This window comes from Monopterus albus, unplaced genomic scaffold (assembly GCF_001952655.1).
Source record: "Monopterus albus unplaced genomic scaffold, M_albus_1.0 scaffold429.1, whole genome shotgun sequence".
In the NCBI taxonomy this organism is placed as follows: Eukaryota; Metazoa; Chordata; class Actinopteri; order Synbranchiformes; family Synbranchidae; genus Monopterus; species Monopterus albus.
The window spans coordinates 150,616-172,490 of NW_018128309.1; the positions used below are offsets into that span (position 1 = coordinate 150,616).

General features: G+C 41.3%; 1 protein-coding gene across 2 annotated transcripts; it reads right to left on the reverse strand.

Annotated features, from left to right (window-relative positions):
• Positions 1-1,861: 1,861 nt before the first annotated feature.
• On the reverse strand, positions 1,862-21,779 carry LOC109952059 (guanine nucleotide-binding protein G(q) subunit alpha-like). 2 transcript variants are annotated; one of them, XM_020586908.1, is made up of 8 exons: positions 20,686-21,779; positions 10,836-11,020; positions 9,884-10,038; positions 8,703-8,831; positions 7,657-7,785; positions 4,987-5,116; positions 4,649-4,802; positions 1,862-4,003 (listed from the first exon to the last, which is right to left on the reverse strand). In XM_020586908.1, exons 1-8 carry the CDS (start codon positions 20,819-20,821, stop codon positions 3,813-3,815), a joined length of 1,209 nt encoding a protein of 402 aa, XP_020442564.1. In that variant the 5' UTR covers positions 20,822-21,779; the 3' UTR covers positions 1,862-3,812. The 2 variants fall into 2 exon arrangements, with proteins under 2 accessions (XP_020442564.1, XP_020442563.1); XM_020586907.1 differs by lacking the exon at positions 8,703-8,831 and having other exon boundaries at positions 20,686-21,763.
• Between the last annotated feature and the right edge of the window lie 96 nt (positions 21,780-21,875).

Sequence of the window (21,875 nt, forward strand, 5' to 3'; positions counted from 1 at the left end):
ATGAAAACATCTTCATTGTAATGGTTCAACAGCAGCACAAAATGTTGACATTTAGTGATCAGCTATTGGCTAACATAACTGATCCACAATAACCAAAGCTTCTTTGTTAGTGTCATTAAATTTAGTGTTTTCTCCAGCATTCATTCAGTTATGATGTACCTCTGACAGAAATCCCTGGTCTCGTTAACAAAATGATCCAATTGAGCACACGTACAGTGAGGTATTCAGATAAAATAAAAACAGAAGCACTAGTGCTGGATGGGTATTTGGTATCAGCAGATACTGAGTTGAGGAGAAAAAGGATCTGTGCATGCTTTTTATTTGGACTAGTACTTTGTGTTCATGTTCAGGATTTGAAATTTAGAGCTACAGTATGCAACTTCTTTCAAATATTTCTGTTGTACAAATATGCTCCAAATGTGGAGCGGTGCTGTTGAAGCCTCCTGTGACCCAGACTCGTTGAACGGCACTGGCAGCAGTGCAGAGACATATTAGATTCTAAAAGGTTTTGAGCATGACTGACCTCTCTAACCAATCAGACTTATTTCTGCTTGATCAGTAAGTTTTGTTGCATTCTTATTTATTGTAATTTCATAAAGACAAATATCTGAAGAGCTGCACAGGGCCTAGTGGAGCATAGCCGAACGAGTGCTGGGTGTAGCAGATTGGATTAATTTGATGTTTGATGCTAGCACTACCTTAAGTTACATACTGTAGCACGAACCTTCTACTACCAAAGAGCAACAATTTGCCAAATATCTCTCTCTATGCAAGGTACCTTTCAAACCTTACCCACATCAATAAAAATTATCAGCTGCCCAGAAAGAATCTATAAGCTGTAAAATGGTCAGTACCATTATAAGCTTTCGAGTTAATGGGTTAAAACATGCAAACCCACCAGTACGGTCATGTAATTAAGATTTCTTGGCTATCAGCTACACATCAAATACTTAGGGAAAATGTAATACTTGTCCTGGTAGTAGTGTTTGCAGTAATAAGTGTTTCTACAATACATGAGGTATTACACATAACACTGTGATACCATTGCAATCAAACTAATAGTAGGAAGCCAAGTATTGGGTCCATCTAATTCACCAACAGGCCAAATACAGGAAACGCAAAGAAAACTGCTTAGTGTTGGTAAACTGTCTCTACACACACACGAACCTTATGTTTGTGTCCATACCTTGCCTATACTTTTTACAGCACATACTGTGAGTAATCTCCATTTATAAACAAGGATTAGAAGTGGATGACTTGGCTCACCGTGGTCCTGTGCTCCACTTCGCACTGTCTAATGCCTGATACACTGTGATAGCCCTTAATGAAGATGAATGATAAGTCACCTGTAGAAAAAGGTCACAGACCCTAAAAGTATATCTGCACTTCACTGGCACTATCAAAGCAAGCCTAAAAAACCTGGAAATAAACGCAAAAAAATATTTTTTTTTTGTAAATTACAAATAGCAAGCATGGACCGCACAGGTCTTCAATCACTGATTAAACAAACAAAAAAAAAAAAGTCCACCTATATCCATACTGTACATTTTTCTAGGTATGCATTACAGCACTGCATCTATAAGCCAAGAGTTTCTTTTTTTTTTAAAGCCAAACAAATGTGAGGGATCTGAAAGAAACAGTTTTCTCATGAATGGAGATGTGATGCAAGCACAACTGGAAATGTCTCAGTAAAAAATAGAAAGCACAGATAGTCCTTACTATACCAGACAGACATTCGTTTTTACAGCAGTTCAGACTCAAGTAGGCTCCGCCATGAAAAAAAAAGGAGCGCTTCAATGTGACAAAATCAAAAGCAGTCAAATTATCAACACCATAAAACCTGGTCCATAAATTAGATAAATTAAAGAAAAACACTTTAATTACTCTTAAAATCATCTTGTCATTGTACTGTGACAGTTTACCCAGCCCTAGTGAGTATTACTCTGGAGCTAGAGCTGTTGCAGTAGTGAGGAACTGCGAGACTGGTTGGGAGGAACGTCTTTTCTCCGACTATTGCTCCTTTCCGTTCATTTTCTCAACACCACTCAGCTCTGTGTAGTCCTATTAATTAAGTGAACAAAATCCATAATCACAGTATCAATACCACCATAAATTTATAAGAAAAAAAAAAAACTATGTTAACGAAAGTTAATTTTTTTTGGGTTAATTTTTTGTTTTTTTTGCCAAAGATGGTGTACCACAGAGCATTTTTGTATAGGAGTGTTTTGTGTATATGTATTTACAAACAAATATACACAACATTTGCAGACTTCAGAGCGCTTCTTCTGTGAAAGGTTGATAGCTCCCCCACCACCACTCAACAGCAAGCAATCTTTTTATAAACAAAGTGACTATACATTTAAAAAGAAAAAAGTAAACAGAAGCACATCCTGATATAATGGGTGACTGTGTCACTGTCAGGAAGTGTGTGTGATTGGACGGCTGATAGACGCAGTGTGACATCATCAAAATGTTATGCATGGACTCCACTCACATGTCCCAGGGCACGGGGATGTCAAATTTAAAGCTTTTATTTAGCTGAAAAAGCTACTTGCAGACTGAGCTGCAGATGTGCTCTGTAGGCTAAACACTGATGACGTCACACTTCCTTCCACAGCCGCTCTCACCCGCTACTACCTTTCTGTAATATAAAAGTGTGGGGTGTGTATCAGTGGTGCCAGATGCTGTGCAGGTCACATGGACAATTGTCCCTGTGAATCCATACAGAAAACATCTGGAGGAGGGAAGCAATGTGATTAACTTAAATGTAAAAAGAGAGAATTCTCAAAAGGATACTTATGTCCAGTAAATTTGTGGTTGCTTCTTTTTGTAGATGTCTGTTTAAAAGTTTTGTTTTAAAGATTTCCTTACCATTTCTTATCACCATTCCATTTAGCCATTATTTCTTAAATAGAAGTACACATAGCAACAAATTTCTATCATTAAAAACATTTTTAAAATGTCAGCAATGAACAGACCGTTTTGTTATATTTTGCCCTCTCTCTCTGTTTGTCTTAGTGTTTACATATGCACTTACTTCATAATATATATATTTCTATTTTTTTGCGATTGCGATGCTCACACTGGTAGGTACATTCATAGATGTGAGGTGGAGACAGAATCTTCAGCCCCGCCTCCTTGCGTCCTCTGTGCAACCTCACATCCTGATACTCCAAAGTATCTCTTCTTCAGCACCGTGCCACTTGTCCTTGGATGAATTCACATACACAATATTCACTTCGTTCCAGAGCACCAGGAGGTCAGAAAGGAGACGATGGAGGATCCGCTCTCACACCTCTGAGGGTCAACTCCAGAGGGCCAAAGGGCTTTGATGCTGCTATTCACCAAACACAGCTTCTTCCTAGTCAATGCCCCAAATACACACACACACACACACACCACACAGACAAACACCAAAGTCCCCTTCAGTCACGGTACAGCTTGTGTGAAAGGTTTGTGTGCCGGTTGAAATGTGCCAGGGCCAGAGCTGACACGTGGCGTGGCATTAGGAGGAGCGAGGACTCTGACACAACAAGCTGCCGAGTGAAGGAGAAAGAGGGCGAGCTTTGGTGAAAGAGGAGGGGCTGCACTTGCAGGTGGGAGTATCTGTCAATGTGCTGTACTGGAAAAAAATCTAGAGAGTTCTGTTGGTGTGTGTATATGTGCACATGTGTGTGTGTGTGTGTGTGTGTGTGGTGTTGTGTTTGTGAGCCTGCATGGTGAACTGTGAAATGCACGTGGAATTGAGTGCACACTTCCAAAGAGGTGTGCATTTGTGCAGTGGGGAGGAGATGTGAGTGGCACGCAAGCCCTCACACCAGGTTGTACTCTTTGAGGTTGAGCTGTAAGATGGTGTCTTTAACAGCTGCAAACACAAAGCGGATGTTCTCGGTGTCCGTAGCACAAGTGAAGTGAGAGTATATGATCTTGTCGCTGTCTGGGTTTAAGTCCACAAACATCTTGAGAATGAACTCCCGTGCTGCCTGTGCATCTCTCTGGGGACCTTAAATTTAAAGACAAATGAGATGTATGTGAACATGTATATATACTTCTCACCATAAGGACTGTCACTGAAAATGCATCCTAACTGTGTCTTTTACCCCGTACTGTCATTTCATAACATTCACCCAAACTCTGAAGGTATTTCCCAAATCAATTTTTAAACTTTTATAGACAAATCTCTAATCAATAATTACATCAGTACTGACACTAATCCTTAGTTGCAGAGCTAATGTACATGCACATCATTCATACAGATCTGAAGTTTGCCTTCTTGATAGTTCCCATGAATAGCAGATGGCTATAACAGCTGTTTGAATTCTGAAATCCTGCGGCAAATGTACCAGAGCTTGATGAGTCACACAGTTCATGTGTGAATGTGGGCTAAATGTTACAGAGCAATTTTTGTAGAGAACCAAATAAATGGGATAGACAACCAATATTGTTTTCATGTCTATCCTGAGGGGGTCAATCAAATGTAATAATGTTTTTCTATAGTTAAAACCAGTTTTAGACCGACACCAAATAACTTCCACATGCACATAATCCGTCAGTGAGGGAGACTGCTGACCTTCATTACCTAGAGAGAGCCAAAGACAAATGATGCATTACTTAACACACAGACCCCCCAACGTATAAATGATCTCACCATCAAATTCAGGGAAGTTGTCCACCAAGTGTGAGTAGGCAATCTTCTCCTCTAGAAGGTCCTTCTTGTTGAGGAAGAGGATGACAGAGGAATTTTGAAACCAGGGGTAGGTAATGATAGTCCTGAAAAGAGCTTTACTCTCCTCCATACGATTCTGGTGTAGAGAGTGGGGAGGAGGGGACCAGACGTGGGAGAAAAGTCAAGTTCTGTGGCTTCAAATCTCTATTTAGATGCACTCAACACAAAATGGCACGACTGTGATACTTCTTTTGTGTGACTATACATAAGCAACATTCAGTGTTGCAGATAGTGTATAACATGAAAAATAAGCCACATACCTCATTGTCCGACTCCACCAAGACCTGGTCGTACTCACTCAGCGCCACAAGAAACATAATAGAAGTGACATTCTCAAAGCAGTGAATCCACTTCCTCCTCTCTGACCTCTGACCCCCTACATCCACCATCCTGATGGTGAGATGAAAGCAAAGAGGAAGATAGCAAATGAAGAGGCAAGAAGAGAACATATGACAACAAAAACTCAGAAGTCTGAGTAGCCTAGTTAATGTTCATTGATCAAATTCACGATTTAATAGTGTTTAACATAACAAAAGTTCAAGGTTTCTATATTGATAAGGTGACGGAATAGCTTTAAGGACAGTATGTTGTTGTTTTGAATCCATGAAGTCAGATTTAGTGAAAACAACCAAATGCATATACAGCAGATGAACTGTTTCAGTCCAGATTTCTTTCAGGGCCTGGGGCCATTTTCTGGTGGATGTCTTCCTTAAACTGCTGAAAAAACATAGAAGAAAGCACACAGGACATAGTCTTCTACCTAAAAACTACATTCAGATGCTTTCTTCTAAGTTTTTTCAGCATACTACGACCTGGATGACTGAGAATTTCCAGACATGTCTTCCTTAAACATTTTCAGCACATGACCCAAAAAGAAAAAAAAAAAAAATCTGTCATCCAGGGACACATGAAAGCATATTTTTACTATCATGTAAGGAGACGTAAGAAGTAGGGCTCTTATTCTGGGTCCTGACCATTTGTTAAAAAAAGACTTCATTCAAGTCACCTTTTTTGAGAAAATCTATTAAAGACTTGATGGATTAATGGAGGATTAACCGAATTCACCCCCCCCCGATTAAATGTATATAATTCTCTTTATTTGGCAAAAACTACACAAACAAAATAAGAAAAAAGTGAAGTGTGAATATGCATTTGATGTTGTACTGTAAGTGCTCAGAGTGAGTCATGCAAGCTACTGGAAAGATGAAAGCTTCCAACTTAAGGCAGAATCAGTTTTAAAAGGTAAAGCCACTCGATTTAGGGAGTCGATTCAATTTTCCTGAACAGAAGCTGCTCTCCTGCAAACCCAGAAACTACACAAAAATGAAAGTGGCATCAGTTACTTGGAGATGATAATGAAGTTAGTTTTAACTGCTAAATTTCTATTATCTGTATGTTAAATTTGCATAATACACCCTTCCTCCTGCCCTATACGTGTTAAAAAAAAATTATTCTCAACCACTAAATATCATGATGGCTCAAGTTTGTTTTATATTTATATACTGGCTGTTGCATAACCACAAATATGCCAAGCAACACTGAAAAACACAGGCCACTGTACATTAAACTGTCTATCAAGTTGTGCATCCAAGCAATCTCACATTTTATGAAAAATCTTACTGGAATTCTTAAATGGAGTGGCATTCATCTGGTCATAAATGGAATTATCATTATATCTGATACTAGATCAGTCTGTACTTCTGTGGTGTAGTGAAAGCAAAGAGATGTATCACATTCATTTCTGTACTACATAGCCTACTCATCCTCAGCCTGACAAAGCACCACACAACAACAATTGCAAAGTTTGAAGCATACTTGGAGAAAGCAAATGAAACAGGAGAGACATAAACCAGACAAAAGAAAAAAAAATGGAGAGGGGGTGGACTAAGGACAGACAGAGGGCAGGAGGCAAAGTTGAAACACTGATGAAAGACACGGGGGGCACCTCTGATGGCGGAAGGACACCTCCTACATCAACAAATGAGAAACTCCAAGCTTGGAAAAATTCATCTCAAGAAGTATGGCATATATAATTCATAACTTATAAACTAACATCTAACTAAGCAAATATGTGCATGAAAAGTTTGACTTCAGCACGTGTCTGCAAGTAGACAGGCTGGCATTCACTGAAGCCATTCAAAAGCAATCCTGGCTCAAACAATGACTGATGTGTGAATCCTCGTAAGGTTTCAGCTTCCCTGAGCTTCTCCTTGACAAGGTCACCCACCACTCGTCAGGGAGTTTAGGTCCCATTTTCATTAAAACTTCATTTGTGACAACTGATTCAGTAAAATCTCCCATGCCAAGAGCCTTTTTCTGTCAAAGCAGCTGGTAAAATTTAATGCCTAATATTGCAGATTTTGGTGCACCTCTGGATGTACAGGTGTAAGCCTCCAAACCAGGTGCAATGTGGTCTCTGAGAAAGCTGCATAAACCAGCTTTAAAATTCACAATGCAAGTGTGCCCCCTGGTGGTGGCCCAGTCCACTGTGGTCCATAGAGACCTGGGGCCAATATAGGCCCTGCAGGACTTGCTGCCCAAAATAACATTGCTCCACCGTGGCGAGAACGACCTAATTTTTTCTGCTAGCCAAAGAGGAGAGGAGGAGGAAGAGAGGAGGTGACCCATTTACAGAGACCGGGCACCAGAATGTAGGACTTGGTTGTATTATTGTATGTGTGGTACGATTGCTGTTGGAGGCAGGAGGTACAGGAAGGTGTAGGAGAAAACTATAAAATGATCATGTATTATTTTTTTTTACGACTGAAGAGAAATGTTGAGGTATTAAGTCAAACGTCACCGGTTACAAGTTCTTTCCATTAATAAGGAAATCACAGTTTCAATGGGGCTTTGGACAAAAACACAGATGAAATATGAGTTATGATGTCACAACAATATAGAGGGACTCAGAGAAATCGGCATCTTTCTACCTGAAAATGATGCTTTGCAAGTCGAAGGGGTACTCTATGATCCCTGTAGTGGGGATGCGCACCCTGAGCACATCCTGCTGAGTGGGAAGATAGTTGGGTTCTGCAATTCGATCCAGATCGGAAAGATAACTACAGGTAGGCAGGTCGAGGAAAAAAAAAAAAAAAAAAAAAAAAAGAGAGATAGAGACAAAAAGAGAGAAAAACAATTACATAAAGCGTGACAGGCAATTACTACATGCTCCCTGGCATAGCAGAAAGTGTGGGTCAGTCCTGTCAAGGAAGCTTCACAGAAAAGACCCCATCTCACAAACAAAATGGTGTTAAGTGTCACTGCTCCACCAGCAATCTACTTCCAAAAACCAACTGCCCAAAGGCTTGAGATTAGCTGCTAACATGTAACTGTCACTTTGGGTTTACTAGACTCTTTTTAACTGACAATTTGCAGAGGTCAAGGAGTTTGTGGATTATGTTGCAGACAGTGAAGTGGCATCAGTGACAGCAGTAGCAGTGACTTCAGCAGCAGAAGCAGCAGAACCTGGAATAATAAAGAAGGCTTAGACAAGCATGATATCAAGGATGGAGGGAAACAAATTCCCTACTTTTTTCCCCCCCCCAAAAGGCATCTCACTTATAGATTTCCAACTTGCCATTTGCCTCACAGATATTATAACAAATTCCAGGTGACTCTTTGACATCACTGTCTAATCCTTCCTCTGGTGTTTGGTAGCTGCTCCCCACACGCAACAGTGCAGCATGTCTGGCCTTAGAACCTCAGCACAGTTCTGAACACAAACCACTGATCTATTCCTCAGGCTTATTTTATCAAAATGCACAGTATAACTGAGTTTCCTCTGTAGGGCAGCATTTGCAGATTTGTCCAGTTTGTAATTGCACTGACAAGGTACAAATCATCTTTTTTTTTTTTTTTTTTTAATTGATTTTGGCTATTGTTTCTGAGTACAATTTAGAACTAATGTGTTAATATCCCCACAGTCATCAGTGGTTTCTGGCCTCTAGCCACTATTATGCTGCAGTCCTGGATGTACCTGAAGATGACGTTCTCCAGGTCAAACGGGTACTCTATTATACCCGTGGTGGGAACACGGACCCTCAGCACATCCTGCTGGGTGGGAACATATTCCTCTGCAGTCACACGGTCTATATCGCTAAGGTAACTGGAGATATACATGAACTGTGTGGATAACACTGAAATAAAGACATATTCAATGATTTTTCTTCTTTCACTCACTTGTTAACATGCAGAACGAATGCATAGCTTAGACATTTGACATAATATTACCCAGCACAGCAAGCACACCTACATGCATGCAGACTTTAAGCAGCATTTAATTATAGTGCATCAAGTCCACAACCAGGTGGAACTATTAAAGTGAGTCAAGTGCCTTCGGTCACTTAGCCTGGGGTCACAAATTATTACAGTGTAATTGTGGCTGACATCTGTCTGCAAAAAACAAGGTGCAAATATAACATGCGCATTGTGACATTTTTAATCTGTGATTAGGAGTGTATCTCTTATTACTGACATCACAGTTTCCACTTGATCTGTGCATACAGAAAAAGTGCTACTGGGGAATGAAATTTGAACACACAGCAGAAAATAACTACAATTAACAAACAAAAGCCAAATAGTGGCATTCATACTTTGGTTTGTATATTTTTATATCAGATTGTTAATCTGTGAAATAGGCTAGATGAATTTTGAAATTTGTCAGCCAATACTAAATGTGGGTGAAAGGCCATTCAGTGTCTCACACACACACACACACACACACACCTCTTTGCTCTTAAACCAACAGCGAATGAACAACATGAAATCTGACTGTTTACACAGACACTTTTTACGCATGGTTGGGAGCCGAGACTATTTTTATTATTAGGCATTTTTCATTGTTGCTTTTTTTTTTATTTAATTATTTTTATTATTGTAATTTTTGATTTGCAAAAGGATCCCATTAAAATCTTGGCAAGCGTCAGCATTTTGCTGGGCAAATATCAAGTTCCACAAAAGCTAATATGTATAAGAAGGCATCCAATAGTTTGGGATTATTAAAAATAAATTGTTACATTAACAACACTGATAAAACTGTATCAGTTCCCACACCAGCATGACAGACATTCACACAAATATCATTCTTAAATCCAAGACAGACACCATAACGGTTGTCTAACCAGAGAGACACGGCCACACAGATACGGAGACACGTACTATTTGGTGGAGTCAGACAGCTGGTACTCTCTGCGGCGGTCGTAGGCCTCCTGGATCCCTGGATCAGCCCACAAGCTTTTGATAGCTGTGATGTAGGGCTGGTCAAACCCAGTGATCTTCTCAATGTCCACCTCCTTTACGAGCATGGCATTAGACTAGAAAGACACAGGTGAGGGAGAGAAGGTGAGCTACAGAGAAGAGAAAATTCACGATAGAGGATGAGGGAGAATGTGGAACAGCAGTGAGTATGACAACAGGGCAAACAGAAAAAGAGGAAAAACACAACCAGTGCCTAAATGGCAAAACCCTGCACACACAGGCGCAGCCATAGCCAAACACTGCTTTTGTCTCTGCTCCATTTTTCAATTCTTTCTTCCTGTAACTTCCCAGCAGGAGCATGATGGGAAGTACTGTCAAAAGAAAGCTCAGTCAACCATAAATCATTCTCTATTAAATGTTCGCTGCAGAGTTCTCACTAGTTTTAATGTTATCCTACAACTTAGCATCACCTCTCGAGGTGAAACCAGTGAAGAGGATTTTAGTACAAACGCGAGTGAGTCCAACTTCTACAGAGCAGAGTGACATTGTGTAAATAAACCTCAGGACAAATGTCAAAAACATTTGTGAAAATAGTAACAGAACACAACAAAGATGAAGACATACATTAAATATTCAAAATGGAGGATAAAAATGACAAAAACTAGACTAAAATATAATTAGTATTTATTAGCTAAAACTAACAAAAATAAAAACACTAACATTTGACTAAAACCACTATACATTTTCATCAAAAGCCTAAGACTACAACTAAATTATACTAAGGTGTCAAAATTAACAGTGGTGTAGATGCAGATGTAAAATCAGACCTCAGTTAAGTGTTTCACAATAAAAGAAACAAGGCTCTGAGGACCACTGTAGCATACTGCTCTTATGTTGGCAGGTCAGGCCTTACCCGGTTCTGTTCATATTTGTAGGGGATCTTGAGGGTCTCAGTGGCGCGGATCATGGCCTGCATGGAGGTGAAGATGTTTTGGTAAACGAGCCGGATGAAGCCTCTCTTATCTTCATCTGAGTAGCCGGCTCCGTGGATGATCCTCATCTGCTTGATGAAGGTGCTCTTGCCACTTTCTCCAGTACCTGAACAGGACACAGAACACACAGAGACAGAATAAGAAACAGAGCGCAGCAAAGATACACTGGGGGCAAAGTGAACCAGCTTTGCAAAGTCAGGTAAGGGCTGGCCTGTTATCAAATCTGGAATACCAACTGTGTCAGACAAAAAGGCCTAGAAGCTAGAGACTAGGGGTTGTATAGGAACAAATCAATACCGTTTGGCTCAACCTATGCACCTAATAAGTTATTTATTGTTCATGTAATATGGTCTATAATCCATAAAGAATGACAAATAACAAGAGAAAGTAAAAAAAAAAGAATGAGTGAGGTAAGACTGCCTCTCAGAATGAGATGGCATTCAAAAAAGCCTGTAAACAAAAATGGTGTTCTTCATGAAATTGTATTTACATGGCATTTTGATACTATTAATTCCCTAGCTAATTTCTAATTTTAGAGCCATAATTCAGTGCAGCAGGTGTCAATACTTTAAATAGGTTTTATTGCTTAAGATGTTTTCATGCTGAAGTGAACACTATGATTTGATGGACTTGCATCATTTTTCAGGTAGCGCTGTCTAGGAAACATCATTTTCTTCATCTACTTTGTTACATTGAGGTCTATAACTTGAAAATGACTAATGTACAGCTGTTGTTGGTTCCTTCATGACTGTACATGCAGAACGTCCACCAGGTCATTAATAAAATAGTCTGACACAATGCACCAGAGGTAGTATGAAGGGTTTGTTATTCATCCATAAACTGTTTGTCATATGTTTTTAATCACAGTATGTACCAATATGTAGTCTACCCTAGATATACAGTAAACAGGGTGGACATCTCTCAGTAAGGCACAATATAACACTGGTGTTGTACTGTATGTAACAATGGTGTGCATCCTGCAAAATAACAAAAAGTCAAATCAAGAAACAATTTTGATCAAAGTAGGATTTATTGGATTGTTGTATTAAGACTGCATTTGTTTTATCTAAAAATACATCAATACTGTGATTTAAAATGACACTGTATACTGTGATAAGAGTAATTTATCTATATTAACCAACCCAATTAGGTGTTAGTCCACACACCTTCCAATATGTAAATAACTCATTTAAAAATGAGACTCCTCATTTCTGCCAAGATGCTGACAACAAGTGGAACCAAGTGAAGAGGTCCAATATGTGCTGCAGTCTGTTTGTGCATCTGATGTCTTATTCATTCATTTCTGTTAATCAATAAGCAAGGCAAATCAGCACAACCTGGTAAATATTACGAAATCTCTCTACAGAAATTTCAGTTGATTAAACTGGTTACGACAGCTACGATGTCAAAGTTTCTTTGACATTAGGAAGACATCGCACAGTTGGGAAAGTAATCAAATCAAAATGTGTTTGCAGGGCGGAGATGAGAGACGAGTAGCGGAAAATACAAGCTAATTTACTAAAGATAAATAAGACAACTTGTCCTGCATTCAGGATGTAACACTGAACTGTCTCTGCCAAAAGGTGACAACAGGGGTTGTTGTCAAAAAGGCTGCATTCCTTCACTGATCCTTCTCTGCTTTCCTGAGTCCAGATCACTGCAATATTTCAAGCAGTGGCAGGTTTCCAGATTTACACATATGGTAAAGGAGCCCAAAGACAGACTTTGGATTATATGCACACTTTTATTATTCTATTATGCATCTATTATTCTGTTTTACATGCCAAAACATCCTTCATTGCAGTGTAGGAATCAATCTCAGCACCTGTTTTCCAAGCTTTTCAATATCTACAATGATTGCCAAATAAACCCCTTCTTGCTGTCGCGGGGGGGGGGGGGGGGTCTGTGGTGCCTAACCCATATTTTACACTAGCCCTCTATGTTCTACAGCATACCCAGAAAATCCACCCTCAGGCCATCCAGGGAAAAAACAACGAAACCAAAAGGGATCCAGCACATCCATAATATCTGCACAAAAAGAAAATGAAAACACACACACACAATCTCACCACCACCTACATTCAAGATTTCTGAAGAGCAGCCATATTTCCGTTACCATGGCAACCACTCTTGTCTCCCTCTTTTTCGTTCCTGTTTTTCCTCTCTCTTTTAAAACCCCTCCCATCCACCCCTTCTCTCTCCTCTCTTTCATAGCAGACAGTAAATATAACTGCGAGCCCCTCAGGCTTGCGCTGTGCTCTTCATCTTCTGGTGTACCACAGAGACAAAGGGCCTCGGCTCCACTGAGACTTTGGAGGAAAAGGCAGTTCAGAGGTCAGTACGGGGGTGTTCCCAACACCAAGGACTGTAAAAACTGTTAGGAGAGAGCTACCTCTCTGTTGATACAGAAATGCCTTAATCCCAGTTTCAAAATTTGGATTGCAACACTGTGCCCATAAGGGGAAATGACCCTCCTCCATCTTCTCTTCCAACAAAATCTCCAATTTTGGAAAACAGGCGCTAGATAGACTGAGTGAGTAAAACAGCCTTATCTTCATCATTTCACTTGGATGAATCAATGCACTGTGACTGTCTAGGTGAAAAAAGGAGTCAAGTACAGAGAATGTAGTCTTCGTGCTGGGCTGTGCCGGTAGTGACTGCAAACTGCTTCAGCAGAGAGGCAAGAGAAGCACTCCGCAGCTTCATGTCTGATTAAGTTCTCGTGGCCTCGTCACAAGATCTCCCCATGCTGTGTTCTCTGAACTGTCTCTCTTCCATCACACAACACACTACAGGCCTCTGTCTTCCCTTTTGCCCTCCCCAGACTGTACCAGGGCCAGTCACAACCACATCCATGCCCTCACCAGCTCTCCCCCCTCCCCTTCCTTATAGTCCTCTCCATTCTCATCCCTCTCTGTCAAGAATTTGGGATATTCCTAACTTGAATCCATCCATTCTTTTTTGGTAATAACCTAGAAAAGGGAGGTCACCTTTTAATAGCTCTCACACCACTTGGGTTAGATAAGGCTTTCTGTTCTAGGTGGCTAGAAGAGTGAGAGGGAACGAGCTCAGATCATGTCCCAGTGCAAGGTACGCTACGCAGCCCGCATGCCAACACTGGCGTTTTGTGGAGCCTATGTTTCTTGGAATAGAGAAATTTCAGTCAACTGTACTGTGACAATAACCAGATTAAAACTTGATATGAATAGCCAAATTAGTGAAAGAAAACAGTATGTAAATAGTAATACCTAGCCATCGTGTGAAAACACCAAACATTTCACCTGTATCCTCCATTGCCAGGCTAGCTTTCATAAGCCTTTACATAATGGAACTGATGTCAGATCATGACAAAACCCCTGACAGACTTGACACACTGCTGTCTTGGTGCAGCAGATCTGACTGAGCCCAGGCTGCTGCACTGTCACTTGATCTGGTTATCTGTGTGTTTGTTCAGGGTCTGCTTTGTTTACACTGTCTGCTCATATCCTATAATTCTTCCATTGCACTTTATATGCAAGCACGGGTGGCCACTAAAGGCCTCATGCACAAGCTGGGCCATCCCCGCTAAACCTGGCTTTGCTTCAAAATGCCCGTCACAGCTTTCAACTAACAGGAGAAGAGGATTGTCTTGATAAACCTGTATGCAAACACACATAAATATAATGGTCTAGTGAAAAGTGTTTGCTTATTTGGGGTTATGAATGGTTCTTTCAGGAAGAACATGACAATCCAACCTAAGCAGAGAAGAAACACTTGCACTGACAAAGTAGAGGTTAGAGTAATAGCAAAACTGGCAACATGCAGGTGTGCGCTTTTAATCAGCACCCTACAAAGACACTACAAGATGGTCACAAGGCTAGCCAAAATGTAGCATGTTGGATCTCAATCTTTGACTAAATTACTCTTGAAAACTGGCATCTTTCAGGCATATAAAAAGATTGAGCCAAGGCAGCCTGGAGCTACACAGCACTCACACCAGCTGGCTCACCAACCAACACACAAGGATCCTGTGGTCAACCTCAAGGCATGGATGTTACCTCCAGTGTGATGGCCCATTTTCCCCCCTTCCCTGCAATGACCTGGACCGCGAAGACATTACAGGACACCAGCAAGCACACACAAGCACAAAAAAAGGAAAGGGGACTACTTCTCCCTCTGTTTTACTGCAGCTTTCCAGCATGTACTGCTCGCTGTCAGGATCTGGGTGAAACACGGCCGCTTTGTACTGGTGTGTCTGCACCTGCTGAGAGCTCTGCAGTGTTTCCCATACATTAACTTATGAGTGGCTGACCATATCAATATCAACCACCACATATTACTTTAAAATAGGTTAAATCTTATTTTGATGTAGTGTCGTACTTAGCTTATGTATTCGCTCAGTGAAACGGTGAACTCTTCACAGTGAACAGCTCCTGCTCTCTGTGTTTGTTTTCTTTAGCACAACACTGTCAATCACAGTGACATGCAGCTCTTCTGATATGCCATTAGCAAGCTAGTAAGGCTGGCTAAGCTAAAGTTAGGATACAGCTGTTGCCAAGGTCAGCACACTGTACACAGCATGAATGTATTACGACTGCTCTGCAAGTGGATAAAGTTAATGCTAGTTCATAAAACTGATGCTGAATGTTCACCAACTCAGTCCAGGGCAATATCAAAAAGCACACGTGAGAAAGCTGATCAGTCCGTTCAGTGTGATTAGCAATCCAGCTGATTCACTCTGAATATTTAATGGCTTCAACCAGTGCTGCTGAAGCAGCAAGAAAGGATCAGGAAGAGAGAGACGTAGGAGAGGGGAGAGCAACAGCCAACACATTGGTGCTGTGGGAGAGCCAGCTAGTGCAGGAGAGACAGGTCATATGACCAGCACAACAGCACAGAGGTAGTATACTATAGTATTACTGTACAAAAAAAAAAAAATCAAATACTGGCTTTACAAAAGATTGGGTGAAAAGCAGTGTTTTAGTTTATAAAACACTGCTCAGTTGCTACAAACTAAAAACAGACAAATCCTAGATCTTGAGATTTCTCAAGATGTAGCACTTATTTCAGGCAATCTCACTGTGGAGACTCCGAGATAACACCACACTGGTGTCCAAACATATGCACTGCTCCTCTTTGGTACACTGATTTACCATCATTAGTTTTTCAAAGCATTCAAACTAACTTGAAACAAGAAAAAATGTGACAGAAGGTGAAACAGTACAGTCAGTTGGAGGTGAGGGCTTTACTGTATGCAGCAGCTGGTGAGAGCAAACCAGAATGAACATACCACCCTGAGAACACAAAGAGAGCTGAAGAAAACACGAATGAGCAGGACGTCTATGTCCTGTCTGGGGACTGGGGTGGGAGCAGTATGTGGGACAGTCACTATCCAGCTTCATTCACCTCCATATCTCCAGAGAACTAGTCATAACCCCATTTAAGAACATGTGTGTTCCTCTGTGCAACAATGTAAAAGACACCGTGTAACAGTGACAGACAAAGAGTGTGCACAAAGCCCGCTGAAGCAGAGTGACTGCCTGGGCATTTACTGCAAACAAGCAGAGATGTGGAGGGGGTCTGGATATGTTCTGCAATGGGGAACTGTGCTTAGTTCACTGTGACAAGATCAGTGAGATGAGGGGTGAGCCTGTGACTCCAAATGACTTGGAGGGAAATCAAGACATTTAAAATGTTAACCTTGTGCACACGGTCAAGCGTGTCATCATGAACTCAAAAGCAACCAGCACACATTTATTTAAGTTAAACATTAGACAGATGATTTTTAGTTCTTCTAAAGTCACATAATGGGTTAGGATGCTGACCATGAACCATAATTGTCCCCAGTTTGAGTGCAGTCAAGAGCTTTTGTGTCATGTCACTCCCCATCTCTCTTTTCCCTTATTTTATATCCTCTCTCTTTTTTATCTTGTTGCTAGTAGTAAATATTCCTGACTTTAAATCTGCTCAGAAAGAACTGGGCTAACTTTGGATAAGAATGGTTTTATGTAATTAATAGTTTTACAATATCTGTACTTGTCCACAACAGAAAAGTTTATCAACTGCAAAAACATCCCATCAGTGCATAGCTTGGTCGCAATTCCTTAATAACCATATGCAAGAAATCAGCAAAATTGCTTAGTTCATAGGTTAATGTAAAAAGAAATATCAGCCAATATATTCGATTGTTCTACATTCTCAAAAAATGCAAAATCCTGTCCCATAATGACTTCCATATTTAATAGTGTTAGAGGTGACCATGATAATGAGGATTTCAGTAATAACTGTCCATCCACACCCATTGGCATTAAAAGCACCACACTCACACACACAACCACTAAGGAGTAGAGCCAGAAGATCCCTGTTGCCATATATGATCAAAATAAGTCTGCTTGGCAAGAGAAAGGAGGTCAGCAGTAAACATCTGAGCCTAACCCCTGATCCTGTTCCTGGTTCAAATCAGACTGTTCCTGTCTTAACCTGGTAACAAGATGTTCTGCTGAGACAGAGCACGTCAACAAGAACATGTGAATCAATAAGGATTCGGCAAACGACTGTACATTCACCCCAGGCCTGGGATGATGTGATACCAAGCTCTCCATAACATCTTAGGCCCCTTCTTAAATCCTGCGCTTGACAAATTCTATGACAACCAAAAATGTCTTTCTGAAGTCATTCCAAGGATGTTTTTCTGATCACCCCCACACTTGCGCTCTGTCTCACATTTAATGTGAAACCCACATTTTGAAAAAAGAAAAACTACTGCCAACTGCTACACTACTGCCAACAGCTTGGCTGGAAGCTTACAGTTTGCCTCGGTCAGCACTTTGCCATTCCATCTCACTTTACTGACCGTTTGCTCACTCCAGCAGTTCATTTACCTGATGCAGCAAAGGCCACAGCTCCTGGCCCACTGTGCTTTGACCAAGTAGAGGCAAACCACTGGTCTGTGGAACAGGAAGCTGTCGGTATGGCCTGATATGGACCTCAGTGACAGGGAGCCAGACTGTGGACACTGCTGCAGCCCTGGCAGAGCTCTTATTTTCTGACCGAGAGGCGAAGCCTGAAGTTATTAAAGCTTACAAAACAAAGCCTAACATTCTTAGAGTGGAAACCTCATGCCTGTGTCTGGCATACCTCTCAACTCTTTTGTTGAAGCATGGCTATTTTGGCAATGCACACAGACCATACCGTAAACTCTGCCAGGAAGGAAAAGGGACAAAGAGGGAGGGTGGACCTGAAGGAAAAATGCTGTAAGGTGGATGCTACAAGCAGAAATGGTAGTAGCAGTTATAGCTACCTAGAAATGATACAAAACGTAAAACGATTAACCGCTTAATCAAATAGCTGATCAATCTGCAAGTATGTTAATGAACAATTAATCACTTTAGTAATTTTTCAAGCAAAAACACCAAACATTCTCTGGTTCTAGCTTCTCAAATGTGAAGATTTCCTGCTTTCTGTTTGAGATAAACACAATATCTTTGCACTGTAGACTTCTGGACAGACAAAACTAGCTGCTTTAAGATGTCACCTTGAGTTATAGGAAATTGTGTTGAATGTAATTAAATATTTTGTGTTGTTTTTGTCCCAGACCCAAAAATATTCCATTTAAAAACACAGAATAGTTGCAACTCCTCCTCACATCGGAGCAGCTAGACCTAAAAGCGAAGGGCAATTTTGCTGGATAATTACTGTACATCACTCTTTCTGCAAGTCCAGACACAAAGCATCAGATACAAGCCAAATTATTTTACCTTGAAAAGAAATCCCACGATTGCATGCCTCTGCACTACAATACATCAGTATTAGAGCTACAGTGGTTGGGAGAAACACATTACATATAACATATAAAATACATATACATACAATATGTATAATACATTACATATAAAATTGTGTATACTTGGCCAGAAGGTGCTACAGAGTATATTCCTGCAAGCCTATCTTAAATGTACATCCTATCTCCTGAACATGCACTGAGTTGCAGGGTAGCTAATGACAGAAAAACTCCCACAATATTCTACAGACACTGCTGAAAGGTCAGTACTCATTAGGCATCTCAGTATCACTTTAGCGCTTCTGTAAAATACACTTGATGGAACATGGTGGTTAAATGCTTAGAAACAGACTGTCTTCTTCCTCCAGTGGGGTGTGGAGAGGCAGGCAGCTCACTGAGGGCTGTGGGCCTGAGAATAATGCCAGGGGATAATAAAAGTCAGTGAAATCTCATAGACTGAGCAGTGGATGTGTTTAACCAAGCCTATTAAGACCTGGACAAATCCTGCTTTACACATCTAAGCATCCAAGGACAGCCTTAACCCACACATTAAGGGTTGCTTGCAGCATGTATGACTGTAGTTTTTGTTTTCTATCAGCTTCTCCCATTAACACTTTTCTTTGGCTGCTCTTTCAAAATCAAGGTTATAGTGGAAATACTAAAAAAAAGCAAATAAAAAAACCGCCTGCACTACATGCAAAAGTAGAGCATAAATACTTTAATTCCTAAATATCTTTAAAACAGCCAGGTACTTATCTGACAAGAGAAAAACGATTGCAGCACACAAGCAAACCCTTTCAAAACCACCTCACACAAACAAATGCCCGTTCTCCTGCTCGCATCGGCCTTCAGGTAGAATAGTGTGCAACAGTGATTAAAATGTCTGACATAGAACAGAATATGTCCCATCGACCGTATGGCTCTAGTGTGGCCTATTTCTCAGAGCTGAGGTATTCAGCAGGGAAATGAAAGGAGTCACTCATGTCAAATAACCAGGGCTGCTTTTGGTGGATGAGAAATGAGAGCAAACATTTTGAAACTAAGGATGCAACCTAGATACTTTTTAATTGTTCTAAAAATGGGCACCTGCTTTTTCAGTGCTTTCGCACTTATCTGTTGTTTTAAGTGGCTAACTGGTCACATCATGCACACACAGTAGAAAGTTAGCCTGTTAAAAGATGCACGCACACATAATGAAAGGACATTTGTGGAAAAAAAGCACTTTGTGTCCACAGAACTATGAATCAATGCAGTACAGGGCAACTTATTCAACAGCAGCTCCCACCTGCCCACACACCAGCTATAAAAATAGCTAACCTACTCAGCTAGACTCCAGGATGAGGGGGCAAATCCCTCAGTATCCTTGGAGTCTGGAAGGGTAGATCTCTGACACAGGGTGCACACCAATATGGGAAATGGATAAATGAATGAACACCATGCAAGGTCTGGTTGAGGCACCTCACCCAGATGTATATTTGTTATGCAACCTGGTGAAAGCAACAGTATAAAGCAAAATCAATCCTTCTGTGAACAAATGACCATCTTTCACCTTGTTTTAATTACCACTGGCTAACAAAGTTTCAATGATTGGCACCTGATTAGCCTCCAGGTTAAGCAATAATATCAAACTGGTCCACTGACTAGCATGTAACGTTAGTGGCCTGTACACGGAGACATCTATAGTAACTTCGCTGCCAAATAAGCTGTCGTCTGCACACCAACGCATACACTCGAATAAAGACGGCGTATAGCGTTATGTGACTATCCACTTCTTGCCGATATGCAATCTGGACAAGCCAGCTAACAAATTTAACGCAATAGTTTACAGACAAGTCACGCATTTCGGAAACATGCCATAACGTTACTCAAACTGACACCAGCTTCCCAGCTAGCAATCTTGACTAGTAGCATATTTGCTAGCATTGCGATGAAGGCCCAAGAAGGCTAGTTTTGCATATAATGGCACAAGACATGACAATAAAAGTGCATTTGTGAATTAGTATGCCACATACCAAGAAGAAGTAATTTCAGTTCTCTCCTCGAGTCTCGCTTGTCTCGGCGGAGTTGTTTGTCAATTTCTGCATTTATTCGTTTCGACTCCTTCGCCTCTTCGCTCAGGCAGCAAGCCATCATGGACTCCAGAGTCATCCCCTCTGGTTTTGGCAGCCCGGTTTAGACGGGACCCGACAAAACACTTGCCCACGGTTTCAGCCTATCCTCGGTCCTCGCTTGGATTTCAGACGAGGAAGTGGTGTGTCGGGGTGGAAGGATGGGTGGACGGGATTGTGAGAGGGGAGACTAGCTAGGGGCCTCGCTGTGAAGTTATCCCCCCAGCCGAGAACAACTGCGACTTCACCCGGGTGTTCTCGGCAAATCGCGGCAGATTAGGACAGGGGAAGGAGCCAGGAGACGGAGGGGCCTCCCCGATTTGACGTGCTTTAATTTCCCTAATAGTAAAAATCACTGCAACTGCCACAGATTTGTCATTTAATGCCCGCTGTATATCATTAACCCCCTCTGTCGCTTGACGGTCCAATTCTACCTTTCCCCTGTCACTATGGTCCAAGACTGCCTTCACAATCCCCCAAAAGTGAATGAAAACTGCAGTGTCGCGACATCCAAACCCGTAGCAGTTTATCTGTGTAGTCTCTCCAACGTTAGCAAGCTAATTTAATGCAGAAAAAGGTAATAGTCCTTGCCAGTAAGGTAACGTTAACATTGGATTAGTGATAACCGTTATTGCACTATCCACGCCGCAGCGATGCGTCCGTCCTCCAACTACAATAGCTAACGTTGGCTAAAACAGACGTAACGACTACAAAAGCTGCGCTGCTAACCCGCTAGCTCACACTACAACGCCTCGGCTAACGCTGTCGAACCGCAGTGATTGAAACAGCAGGCTGATCGAAGGAATTTTTCCGCCTAGCTAGCGATAGCAGAAAAGCATCCTATCACATCCTGACTCATTGTAACGGCGAAATACCAGGCTATTACAACAGCCAGAAAGACGACATAAAATGCGTGCCGGACCTGCGGCTTTTGCCACAGCCGTATTCACAGCAAACAGTTTCGGGTAGCTCGTAGCCGGAACAAGGTGGGCGCGCGCACACATCTGCCTGATGCCAAGCGAGGAGGAAGCGATACTGAGGTGTTGAGTGACAGACGGAAGGTTGCATGAAACAGGTTTCTGGCAGACCAATTG

Coding starts and splice junctions, on each gene's coding strand:
- LOC109952059 (XM_020586908.1), bottom strand. CDS start 20,821: ATGACTCTGGAGTCCATGATGGCTTGCTGCCTGAGCGAAGAGGCGAAG. Junction 7,786..8,702: donor CTGGAGAACGTCATCTTCAG/GTACATCCAGGA, acceptor GCCTACCTGTAG/TTATCTTTCCGATCTGGATC. Junction 4,004..4,648: donor CAACTTCCCTGAATTTGATG/GTGAGATCATTT, acceptor TTTAAATTTAAG/GTCCCCAGAGAGATGCACAG.